The 13922-nt window shown below is 35.9% G+C and overlaps 1 protein-coding gene across 1 annotated transcript; it reads right to left on the bottom strand.

The window, feature by feature from the left end:
• Positions 1-4684: 4684 nt before the first annotated feature.
• Positions 4685-5257, bottom strand: LOC113188992 (interferon alpha-2-like). The gene has a single exon (XM_026397588.1). The coding sequence runs from the start codon at positions 5255-5257 to the stop codon at positions 4685-4687; it is 573 nt and encodes a 190-aa protein (XP_026253373.1).
• Between the last annotated feature and the right edge of the window lie 8665 nt (positions 5258-13922).

The following is a 13922-nucleotide window of genomic DNA, read 5'->3' on the forward strand; positions in this document are numbered from 1 at the left end:
CATGCTTCATGTTTCATGCTTCTGACAGAGGCTCAAAGACTGGGATGTTGTGGGTCAATGGACTGCTGCAGCTTTGCAAGGCCAGCCACTAACTGTTCTTTCATTTAATCCAAATGTGATCAGCCCTGAAGAGAAGAGAGGGGAGTCACACCAACCATCAGCAGCCTGGCACCAGGCACCATGCTCACCCTGTCTGGCAGGACAGTGGATATTGACCTTGCCTGCACATTCCAATTAGGTCATAATCTACTCAGACAACGAAAAGACTGCCTTGAAAAACCTAGAGTTGAAAGCAGGGAACTACATAACCCTAAAGTCTTGTTTTTGAAACTACTAAACCACTAATAATTATATTTAAAATGATACCACCAAAATTCATTTCGGGTTGACTATAGACCAACCACTGTTCTAAAAACTTAAAGTACTAAAGTATTAACTCACACTTCTCAATAGCACTATTTGTGTTAGGTCACGTAGACAGTAGACAGCTCCTTGAAGACCATCATTAATCTGGAAGGACAAACTATTCCAAATATATCAATAACCCAAGGTCAGCACCTCAGGGAGAGTTGAGGTAATGGCTTGTCTGATGAACAGTTTTCTGTTTAACAATAGCCCATCACCTTCAGTTCCTCAGTGATTCCATGATGGAGTCTCTGTAGGGCAACCTGCAGAGCTTCCTGTTCTCATTCCCAAAGATGACAACTATACTCCAGCCCTGCCCAGATCTTGTGTTGTCTAGGAGAGTATGCAGGAGAGAATCTCCTCTCCCCTTTCTCTTAAAATCTTGTGGTTGAATTATCAGTTGAGAATAGACCTTTTATATGACCTCAATGTAATAGTATAATGGCTCTCTATACAGAAAACTTGAAAGACTATTGACCAAGGAGAATCAGGTTTCAACTCTAAAATCAGCCATAGTGTGAAGAATGGTTGTCCATATTTATTTTTCTAGATTCATTCTTTTTTAAAAAAATATCATGAATCAATAGTCCCTTGATTTCTGAGGAAATGAAAGCCTTGTTCTCTATGCAGTCTTCTCCTTGGAGGCTCCTAACAGTGGCACAGAGATGTTCCTAGAGTCTTTGGCAACTCATAAGAAGCAGATCTCTATTTACTGTGTTTCTGTGCCCAGGAAGATATGCAGGGAGGTTGAGGTCCTCCTCCCTACACTCACAAAGCCCTGTTTTCTCTAGTTGCTGCCGCCCCATGATCTGTTGCTGCTCCAAAGGAGCCAGGGCAGCACCAAGGGGTCTCCCTGTGTCTTGCTTCTCCAGGCCTGATCTTTAGGGACCAGGAGGAGCAGGCTGAGATAGAACCACTTGCTGCCAGCTCCATGACTCCTTCACCTCAGTTTTCCAACACTTTCCAATACATAATAAATTAACTTCTGGATATGATCAGGAGGGGGTTATAGAGGTTTTTCAGGGTAAGGTGAGAATACAGAGCCAAAATGAGCAATCTTGGTGCATGAAACATAAAACAACAAAGAAGAAAAAGTAAAATTACACCAAAGAAATAAGGAATATAGGGAAATAACCAAAGAATGGAAAGGATCATAATATTCAAAAGGTGTTCAGCAATGAGAAAGAGAGAGAGAGAGAAACAGACACACAGAGAGAAGTCCACAAGGTGAATCCATAAATTGTAAGATTAAATTGTAAACCTTAAAGGCAAGGACTAAAACATGTAAAAATACAACTTGGAGTTTCCCAATCCCTCATTCCTCTCATCTGGAAAGAAGAACTGATTTCTTCTGGAAAGAAGAAAGATTGGGACTGTGGCCTGAGTAAATGCTGGGTGATCCTTTTTCTTACTCCAAGCCCCTTGTTGCTAGCTGAACATTTCTCAGACAATTCCTGATTATCCTCTTTAGTAACAACATTACTCAGACTTCTTTAAACTTCCTAAAGTCTTTCCAAATGGAGTCCTCCAAAAATATTTGCCAGGAGTAAAGGTATGTGTGTGGGGGAATCCCTCGTGGAAGTTTCTGGCAAACCTAGAACTTTCACTCAATATTCTCTTTCAGTGGTGGCTGCATTCACTTCCAAAGAAAATTTAGAGCCAGAAACCATAATGGAACAGGAAGCAGATGAATGAAGGAGCAGGGCAGGTTAATTAAGAGTGAAGAGGAGAGCACACTGGGGATTTCTGCACCAGGGAGGGAGGAAACTGTTGTGATATGGGAGTGACAGGAAAGGATCCAGGGAAATAGGCAGAGGGGGAGTGTTGCAGGCATCATAATCCACAAATAAAATATTTGTATGCACATTTATGCTATATGTGTACATTATGGATAATATGATACAGTTGTATATAATGTACCATGTAATATGTTATTCATAAATACACACACAGGCACTTGAGTGTAAAACATTAATCTCTATAAAAGATACTTACAAACCTTCAGCTCCAGTTTGAATATTCATTAGTTATTTTCAATGTCAAATATATCTAATGCAAGTCTTCTCCAGGACAACTCCCATTTGTGTTTTTTAAATTATTGTCATTTTACCACTAGAAACACAAAAAGAATTAAAAAGGTCACTATTTTTATATAAATTTTTATGGAATGTAAGACAATTGTTCTCACATTAAGCTCTCACTAATGGAAGAAACTCTGATAAATGTTTCAGTTTGATATGCACAACTACAGAAATATTTGCACCCTATTTTACATTTGTGAAAACTGAGTCACAGAGAGGTTTAATGAATTGCCCAGAATCAAGTTTAGATACAAGTAAAATCTACACTTAGTGCAGAATCTTGTACTGCATGTCATAAGTAATTATGTTTCATATTTTGAAATATGATGCATTTTAATCCTAATATAACACATTCTTGCTTGCTATATTTTAGTGATAAATGCTATGATATTATCTTTCTTATTTTTTGGTCAAGTGTTTACTCAAACTTGCTTTTTACTTTAGACATTGGTGATGAGAATTTTTTTTTTAAATCCAGTTTCGTTTTTCCATCTTATGGAGTAAGGGTCCCAGACTGTTATAGTTATTGCAAATTAATTTATTGTTAATCCCTAATAGCTTAAGGTTTTATAAAATTATCACCATACATACAGATGAAATCTTAATGTAGAAAAAAAAGAAGAAATAGAAAAGAAGAATTCTTGGCACACCTATCTCTGATAGAAAATGAGCAATTTTTTGAATAATAGTATTAAAACCTATATATCCTAAAATTGTTGTATATTAGTGGTAATGAGATTTAGGATAATGAATCCATTTGATCTTAAAATAATGTACATAAGATTCAATTAGTGTTTCTAAAACGATTCCTAAGGAATCTGCACCAAAAAATATAAGTTCTCCTTTTTCATTTATAAATAAAATATAAATATTCTATTTATAAATAAAATAAAATCCTGATGAAATAAATAATTTAAGCCTGTGATTTGCAGCTTGGATAGAACTGGAGATCATTATGTCAATTAAGTGAAATAAACCAAGCACAGGAAGACAAGTGCCATAGGATGTCACTCAAATGTGAAATAGAGAAAGTTGATCTTCTAGAAATTGAGAGTGAATGGTGGTTACCAGAGATCAGAGAAAGTGAAAAGTGAGGAAAGATGGGAAAGGCTGATTAATGGATGCCACAGTACAAATGGAAAGGAGCTAGAAGGTGGTGGGCAATTGCAGGACATGGCACTAACCTCCTGTGCATTTGAAAAAGCTGGAGGGAGGGATCTTGAGGGTGTTCACAACAGAGACATGATAAACGTTAAGGAGATCTATTTAACCTGTTCAAACATTAAACATTAAACATGTTTAAACATTTAAACATGTATACACAGTGTATAAATGTATCAAAAATAGCACAGTATTCCATTAACATGTACAATTTTCATGTTTTTTAAGTATCATTTAAAAATAGATTAATTAATCGAAGAAGAATGTCAGTAAGCTGTTGTGTGTATTGAAGTCATCACAGAAGTGGGAAAATAGATGGGATTGGCAAAATCAGTGAGAGATAAATCAGAATTCCTAAGCACTGGAGTTGGTAGAAGTACAAGTAAGAGAAGTACCATTATATACATCTTCTTCTTTTTTTAAATTTTCATTCTTTTCTTTCATCATATCCAGATTTGCATTTATTTTATGTTAATCTCAACATATCCAAAAGTAACCATGTTTAACTTGATTGGAAAATAAGAAAATAATAATGATATGGATGAAATGAACTCGACATTGAAATGAACATTTAAAAATTAAGTCCAATTCCATTGAGATAAAAATGAAAAAGGATGAAAAGAAATATTTATGTAACCCCTCACCCACATGCAGGAATGTAAAGAATTTAAAATTCAAGAAGTATCTACAGTAAAATTTAAATAAAAAAACCAAAATAAATTGATTAAATATCAAGAAAGTGTTTTATTAATCATAGTGTAAAGTTATAGATAATTTTATGTAAAAAATAAATCAATTTTATAAATAGATAAACAAATAAATATTTAAATAGATAATAGATACATCTGCAGGGATGTAAGGAACTAGTCCCTGTAGATTTGAACACAATGTTGCCTAAACGTCTGAACACATCTGACAAATTGGATGAATTTTTGTCACAATTCCAGCAGGAACGAGAGTCTTTGAAATGGCAGAACTTGAGGGAGTGTGGTAAGGTGTGTTCATCAGTGAGAGGCATTTCCCTGCTGGTCCAGGTCTCATTCCATGCTCCTTAGTCTTGCATACAAATTCCCTGATGAAGAGAAGGATTTCGTGATTTCTGCTCTGACCACCTCCCAGGCACAAGGCAGGTATTTCTTCTCCTTCAGGTAGACAGTGATCCTGTAGAAGTATTTCCTCACAGCCCTCAGGGGAGCCTCTTCCACTCCCACCTGCTGGGTCCCACAGTCTTTCAGGTCATCCAGATGCTGGTAGAGGCCACTGAGGAAGGTGTCCAGGAGGGTCTTGTTCCAAGCAGCAAAGGCCTCCTGGGTGCTGAAGAGGTTGAAGATCTGCTGGGTCATCTCATGGAGGACAGCAACAGCTTGAGTCTTCTGTACCTGCTCACCCTCCAACTGCTCCTGGGGGAAGGCAAAGTCCTTTCTGTAGTTCAGGCAGGAGAAAGTAGGAATTCTCCTCATTTTTTCCAGGAGTGTCAAGGCTCCCTCCTCATTTCCATCAGGAGTTTCAAGACCCAGGTTGTAGATCTGAGGCAGGTCACAGCTCAGGGAGCAGGTGGACTTGCAGATGATCAACACTAAGGTCAGTAGCAAAGCCAAGGGCAAAGCCATTGGGGATCTTGCAGATGCTGCAGGGCTTCCTGAGATGGGTGATCTTGGACCTTTGCCTCTAGGTTCTCTGAAGACTTTGCTTTGTGTCTATGTCTTAAATAGAGAACACACTACATACCATTTTCTGAATGTCATTCCCACAACTTTCTACTTTTGTTTTTCCTTCCCTTTATGCATTGTCTACTTGGGTTTTCAGCAGTGTTTCTCAACTATTTTGGTTTTCGTTATTGTTTTCCTTCTACTTCTCCCCATCAACCCCACCCCCTATCAGATCCTTTTAATAAGTTTATTCCTAATGAAAAAATTTATTAAAATTTATAAGACAGCTATATTCTATATCAGTATATGTACTTCTGTACATTAAAAGTATGAACTTAACATTTTTATTCAATGCAGAATTAAGAGTGACAAAATTTAAGCTGAGAATCACACTCAGAAATTTTTTTACATTTAAGTGACATTAATATCTGAATTTGTAGAGTAACCTTTAATTTATTTAATAAACTCATAAATTTGTATATATCAAATTATGCTGAATATTAAATTTAAAAATAGATAATAATATCAATATCTTGTCCTTCAAAATGATTTAAACCTTTTCAGAGGTAAAAATAAAATTTATTTGCAATGATTTTTAAGGTACTTTGCTTCACATGAGAAAATAATTTTAACCTCATTAGCTATTAGATATTCAACCTGAGATCATTAACACTTTTTCAGTATTTAATAGAATTATTGATCTGATTTCAAACTTCAGTAACTTAAGTAATATAATATGAACTATTTCCAATTTAATTCTCAAAACCCACCTCAAACTTAGAAGCTCTGATGCTCAAACATCTGCAACAACTTCAAGACCACAGATGACAACTCACATATAACCAAAGTCCACCCTCACAATAGCCTTTGAGATCAAATGAATGAGGAGAGAATGTTCTGCAACATACCATCAGTTTGTCATAGGTTCAATCTTGAATGTATCTTGTCTATTTTCCATGAAGTCAATGTGTTTTTCATGTGTTACGTAAGAAAACCCAACCAAGAAAAGGAGTATTAAGAAACAAGAGTTGGTCTGATAGAATTGAGCTTTAGAGAGCCATGTTTTCTTTTTCACAGTGCAAGAGTTAATGTTTGCAACTTTGGAAGTGATACAATCAGCAATCTCTAAGATATCATCAATTTAAATCTTTCTTTGTGTATTTGCATTAAAGTTCAAGTTTCTCAAAGAAGTTTCATAGGTCCTGAAACAAGTTGTTTTTTTTTAAACTGTTTTACACTAATTTTTTAATTCAATAGATATTTTTAGAGAGAGAGAGAGAGAGAGAGAATTTTTTTAATATTTATTTTTTTAGTTTTCGGCGGACACAACATCTTTGTTTGTATGTGGTGCTGAGGATCGAACCCGGGCCGCACGCATGCCAGGCGAGCGCGCTACCGCTTGAGCCACATCCCCAGCCCCCAAGTTGGTTTTTTTTTTTTTTATTAAACAAAGGAAAATATCTTTTTCCTAAATTTACAACTAGGTAAATATTGGGTATGAACATGTGAAGCATTAACTTTCAGCCTCAATTTTGAATTCTTGGTTTACATTTTTTTATTTTCCATAGAAAATTGGATTGCTTCAGCTCTTTAGGTTCCTACTTTTTCAGTGGTTGGTTATGGGATTTTTTTTTTTTTAGCAAATCAACTCTTTAACAAGTGTACTTTATGTTATTTATTGGAAATACTCAGTATTAGGCCTAATTATTGTCCCTCAAGAAATATGTTTTACTGAAAAGGTTTCTCAGATTTTCTATTCCTACTGGAAAGGTGTTTATGAATATCAATGATATTGTGCTTCATCAGGGCCATATTTTCTACTATTATAATGGACAATGGCAAATATTTCCATCTATTTCTTGAGTTTCAATGCTTATTAAGCTTATATTGAAAACCACTGGAATTCTAGTTCATTTAAGTTTCATGATTCTAGGGCTTCTTACTGCAATTGCATAATATTTTCAGACTTTGCCTAGTGCCACATTAAACTCACAAGTATTACTTCATTTCTTCTTTGCTCATCTGTATTTTCTTATTCTAGAAAATAACTAGCCTGGTGTCATGTAGAAAGAAACATATCTATACAACTCTCCCTGAATCACACAGCTCACAGCATACCATGATACTCTCTGGGGGAAGTAGTCTTGTGCTCACAAATCATCAATCTTTCATTCTTCCTGTCCTTTTTGGGTATAGACCAAATTCTCAGATGATATGAATCAATATAAATAATTGAGACATCAAATTAAAAAGTTATTAAAAAATTTTAAAAACGTACAATTGCATCAAAATAAAATACTCAGAAACAAGCTGAACCTTAGAATAACAAGAACTGTACAATGAAAAGTACCAACCATTGCTGAAAGAAGTGAAAGAAGATGCAAAAAAAATTAAAGGATATCCAGTTTTTATGGATTGGAAGATTTAATATTGTCAGGATGTTCCTAATATCCAAAGAAATCTACAAATACAATGCAAGCCCTAACAAAACCACAGAGGCATTTTTTTTCCTCACAGAAATAGAATATACTACACTAAACTTCATATAGAATCTCAAAGGACCAAAAGAGCCAAATCAATCTTGAGAAAGAAAAACAAAGCCCACCCTTCCTGATTTCAAAATACATTACAAAACTACAGTAATTTTAAAAATATGATAATGGCATGAGATCAGACATCTAAATCAATGGGAATAGAATAGAGAACCCAGAAATAAACCCTTAAATATGAGGTCAAAAGATCTTTCTAAATTCTTCTTCAATTTATTTCTTTAGTGTTCTGTAGATTTTATTGTAGAGGTCTTTCACCTCTTTTCTTAAGTTGATTCCCAAGATTTTTTTTGAGGCTATTGTGAATAGGGTAGTTTTCCTAATTTCTCTTTCAGAGGATTCATCACTGATGTATAGAAATGCTTTTGATTTATGGGTATTGATTTTATATCCTGCTACTTTGCTGAATTCATTAATTAATTCTAGAGTTGTTTTTTTTGTTTGTTTTTGGTGGAGTCCTTTGGATCCTCTAGGTATAGAATCATGGTGTCAGCAAATAATGATAATTTGAATTCTTCTTTTCCTATTCGTATCCCTTTAATTTCTTTCATATGTCTAATTGCTCAGGCCAGTGTTTCAAGTACCATGTTGAATAGAAGTGGTGAAAGAGGGCATCTTTGTCTTGTTCCAGTTTTTAGAGGTAATACTTCCAATTTTTTTTCCATTTAGAATGATGTTGGCCTTGGGTTTGGCATAGATAGCTTTTACAATGTTGAGGTATATTCCTACTATTCCTATTTTTTTCTAGTATTTTGAGCATGAAAGGTGCTATGTTTTGTGAAATGCTTTCTCTGCATTAATATAATCATATGATTCTTTTATTTAAGTCTATTAATGTGATGACTTATATTTATTGATTTCCATATGTTGAATTCAGCCTGCATCCCTGGAATGAACCCCACTTGATCATGGTGCACTATTTTTCAAATATGTTTTTGTATGCAATTTGCCAGAATTTTATTGAGAATTTTTGCATCAATGTTCATCAGGGATATTAATCTGAAATTTTCTTTTCTTAATGTGTCTTTGCCTGGTTTTGGTATCACGATGATACTAGCTTTGTATAATGAGTTTGGAAGAGTTCCTTCCTTTTCTATTTTATGGAATAATTAATAATTATGGTATTATATCTCCCATGCTGTTGGATAGGCAAAATTAATATTATCAAAATGGCCATACTACCCAAAGTTCTATACATGATTCAATGTAGTTCCAATTAAAATTCCATTATCATTCCTTATAGAAATAGAAAAAGCAATCATGAAATTCATTTGGAAAGATAAGAGGCCCATAATAGCCAAAGCAATCCTTAGCAAGAAGAGTGAAGCAGCAAGCATCACAATACCAGACCTTAAAGTATACTTCAAAGCTATAGTAACAAAAAAGGATTGGTATCAGCACCAAAATAGACATGTAGACCAATGGTACAGAATAGAAGACACAGAGACAAAAACCACATAAGTACAGTTATCTCATACTAGACAAAATTGCCAAAAACATATAGTGGAGAAAAAATAGCCTCTTCAACAAATGGTGCTAGGAGAACTGGAAATCCATATGCAGCAAAATGAAACTAAACTCCTATCTCTCACCATGCACAAAACACAACTCAAAGTGGATCAAAAACCTAGGAATTAGGCCAGATCCTGTGCTTAGTTGAGGAAAAAGTAGGTCCAAATCTTCATCATGTCAAATTAGGTCCTGATTTCCTTAACAAGAATCCTAAAGTGCAAGAAATAAAATCAAGAATTAATAAACAGAATGGACTCAAATTAAAAAGCTTCTTCTCAGCAGAAGAAACAATCAATGAGTTGAAGAGAGAGCCTACATTCTGGGAGCAGATTTTTGCCACATGCACAGCAGATAGAGCACTAATCTCTAGGGTATACAAAGAACCTAAAAACTTAACATCATAAAAACAAACAACTCAATCAATAAATAGGCTAAGGAGCTGAACATACACTTCTCAGAAGGTGATATACAATCAATCAACAAATATATGAAAAAATGTTGGACATCTCTAGCAATTAGAGAAATGAAATCAAAACTACTCTAAATTTCATCTTATTCCTGTCAGAATGGCAGTTATCAAGAATACACACAACAATAAGTGTTGGAGAGAATGTAGGGAAAAAGGCACACTTATACAATGCTGGTGAGACTACAAATTGGTGCAATCAATCTGGAAAGCAGTGTGGAGATTCCTTAGAAATCTTGCAATGGAACCACCATTTGACTCAACTATTCCACTCCTTGATCTATACCCAAAGGACTTAAAATGAGCATACTATAGTAATGCAGCCACATCAATGTTCATAGCAGCTCAATTCACAATAGCTAAACTGTGGAAGCAACCTAGATGCCCTTCAATAGATGAATGGATAAAGAAATTGCAGTATATAAGAGGAGACCAAGATGGTGGGCTAGAGGGAGGCTACATTCTGTGTTGCTTCGTGACCTGGGATTCACGTAGTGGGAATACTATTTCTCTGTGAGTCTTTAGAGGATCCCTGATGGTTGCTCCTGCAAGAATCAAGGCTGCTGTAACCACGCAGGCCTCAGCATTAGAGCAAAACTCTCAGACACTTGCCCACACAGGACCTCTGGGTGCCTGAGTAAGACTACCAGCATTAGCACATGCGCAGGACTCCTGGCTGCTCACCTGGCAGGAATTCTGGCCACCACTCCCAGGCAGGACACCCAGCTTCTGCCCACATGCAGGAACTCCAGCCTCAACTCCTATGTGGCCTCCCACCTACCAATGTGGAGCTCCCCTGGTCACCTCCACCTTGGGATACTGCAACCATTGCCATAGTTCTCTAGACACAGTAGCCTTCATTGATAAATGTTGCGTGTGTTCTTATTGCTTCATTGATCTCCCATTCCCAAATTTTGATCCCTCTCCTTGTACTTCTCTATTCCCTGAGACACCCCAATTTGAAATTAGGCCAATATATAACCTTACAGTGTTCAAGTTAAAGAGTTGCAGGCCTCTTATTTTAAATAAAAATCTAAAAATGATTAAACTTAGTGAGCAAGTCAAATCAATAGTTGAGATAGGACAAAATCTAGACCTCTTTACCAAACAGTCAACCATGTTGTGAATGCCAAGGGTAAGTTCTCCAAGGAAATTCAAAGTGCTACTCTAGGGAATGATAAGTATGCTAAATAGCTTTATTGCTGATATGGAGAAAGTTTTAGCATTCTGGTTAGAAGATCAAAGCAACCTAATACAGAGAAAGTAACCAGCTCTCTTCAGTTCTATGAAGTATGAGAGAGGGAAGAAAGATACAGAGGAAAAGTCTGAAGCCAGCAGAGATTGGTTCATGAGGCTTAAGGAAAGCAGCCAAGTCCATGACATAAAAGTGCCAGGTGAAGGAGCAGGGGCTGAGGTAGAAGCCTCAGCAAGTTATCCAGAAACCCCAACATACCTGATGAAGGCAGCTATCTCCATAAAACATATTTCCAGTGCAGAAAAAACAGCCTTATATTGGAAGAAGATACCATCTAGGACTCTAAAACTAAAGATATGTCAATTCTTGCCTCAAAGCTCCAAAGGACAGACTGACTCTCTATTGTTATGGAATAACATAGCCAATTTTCACTTGCCATGCTGAAAATCCTAGGGCCCTTAACAATTAATTATTCCAGAGATACTCTACCAGTGCAAATGAAAGAACAAAGCAACAATGACGCACATCTGTTTATAACATAGTTTGCTGAATATTTGAAGCTCATTCTTGTGATTTGCTACCCAGAAAAAAAGAAGATTCCTTTCAAAATATTAACAATGTTATTATTAACAATGTCCCAAGTGCTCTGATGGAGATGTACAATAAGATTTGTATTGTTCTCATGTCTAACACAACACCCATTCTGCATAAAATGGATCAAGGAGTGAGTTTAAGTCTTAGTATTTGAGAAATATGTACTTTAAGGCTATAGCTGCCATTGATAGTGATTCCTCTGAAAAGCTTCTGGATTAACCATTCTAGAAACCACTAAGAACATTCATGACCCATGGAAAAAGGTCAAAACAGTAAAATTAACAGAAGTCTGAAAGAAGTTGATTTCAGACCTTATTGGAGACTTTGACTGCTTTAAGACATTAGGAAATAAGTGAAGATAAGGCAAAAGATAACAAGAAAACTAGAAGTGGAATTAGAAGTGGAATCTGAGTATATGACTGCTTGGTTATGGCCTCATGATAAAACTTTAATGGATAAGGAAGGGATTATGTCTTCTGGATGTGCAAAGAAAATAATTTCTTGAGATGACATCTATTCCAAATGAGATATTGTAAATATTGTTTAAATCAGAAAAAAATGATTCAAAATATTACTTAAATTTAGCTGACAAAGCAGAGGATTGGCTCCAATTTTGAACAAATTTCTATTGTGGGTAAAATGCTACTAAACAGTGTTGCACACCAAGGAGAAATATTTCATAAAATGAAGAGTCAGGCCAGGCATGGTGGGGGCATGCCTGTGACCCCAGTGGCGAAGAGGCTGAGGTAGGAGGATCAGGAGTTGAAAGCCAGCCTCAGCAACATAGTGAGGCCCTAAGCAACCTAGCAAGACCGTGTCTCAACAAACAAACAAACAAATGACTGGGGATGTGTCTCAGTGATTAAATTCTTGGTCCCCTCCCCCCCCCCCACAAAAAGTCATTGGACTTGGAAAACTTCATTGTTGTCTTATTTTAAGGTATTACCATAGTTACTCCAAACATCAGCCACCACTGTACTGATCAGTCAATAGCTTCAAGGGCAAGCCCCTTCACCAACAGGAAGATTAGGATTTGCTATAAGCCCAGAGGATTGTTAGCAATTCTTTAGCTAATAAATTTGTTTTAAATTAAGACCTACAGATTTTTCAGGATATAATGCTGTTGATCACCAAATAGGCTACAATAAAATGTATTCACATCTTTTATATTCCCTGAGAAAATTGGAATTCTTGTGACTTGCTTTATAGCGTTAGTGCTTCATTGCAATGATCTGGAACTTAATGTGTAATTTCTTCAAGATATACCTGCATAGACTTAAACATAAGACCCGAAGCTACAATAAGCCAGGGAGAAAAGTTGAAGAGAAAACTCAAGATTCAGCAACAAATTCTTGGATATGACACCAAAAAAACACAGACAACTAAAGCCAACATAAATAAACAGGGCTACATCAAAATTTAATAAGTTTTGTGCATCAAGGACACAAACTAAAGAGTAAAAAGGTAACTTTTAGAATGATAGAATATATTTGCATATCATATATAATAATATCAGACACATGCTATGATGTGATTAAACCTTGAGGCTCTTGTGCTAAGGGATGTAACCCAGGTTTGAAAAAAGAAATACAGTGTGGTTCCACTTATGTGAAGTACTTGAAAGTAGGTAGAATGCAAATTGCCAGGGTTGGAAGGGGGTTAGGGAAGAAAGGGAAGTGGATGCTTAATGGGTATAGGGTTTCTGTTTCATAAAATGAAAATGTTTGGAGATTGGTTGCAGTCGCACAACAGTGTAATTATACTTACCATTACTGAACTATGTATTTCAAAAGGGAGAGATGGTAATTTTTTTGTGGGGGGGGGTACTGGCGATTGAACCCAGGGGCACTCAACTACTCAGTCACCTCCCCAGCACCTTCTTTTTATTTTTTATTTGGATACAGGGTCTTGCTGAATTGCTGAGGCTGGTCTCGAGTTTCCAATCCTCCTGCCTCAGATTCCTGGAGTCATTCAGATTACAGGCATGAACCCTCAACCCATCAACATGCTGAATTTTTGGAACTGGGGTTGTGGCTCAGTGGTAGAGCACTTGCCTAGCACCTGTGAGGCACTGGGTTCAATCCTCAGCATCTAATAAAATAAATAAAGATACGATGTTCATGTATAACTAAAAATATATTTTAAAAAGATGATTAATTTTGTGTTAAGTATATTTTATCATTTCTTTCATTTTTGTGTTTTAATTTACATATAATTTTTTTACTTATTTATGGGGAATATTATTGGGTTTTATATGTAAAAAATGTATAATGATCAAATCAGAATAATTGGCATTTCTATCTCCCTAGA

The sequence above is a fragment of the Urocitellus parryii genome, chromosome 4 (assembly GCF_045843805.1).
Source record: "Urocitellus parryii isolate mUroPar1 chromosome 4, mUroPar1.hap1, whole genome shotgun sequence".
NCBI classification, from domain to species: Eukaryota; Metazoa; Chordata; class Mammalia; order Rodentia; family Sciuridae; genus Urocitellus; species Urocitellus parryii.

Coding starts and splice junctions, on each gene's coding strand:
- LOC113188992 (XM_026397588.1), bottom strand. CDS start 5,257: ATGGCTTTGCCCTTGGCTTTGCTACTGACCTTAGTGTTGATCATCTGC.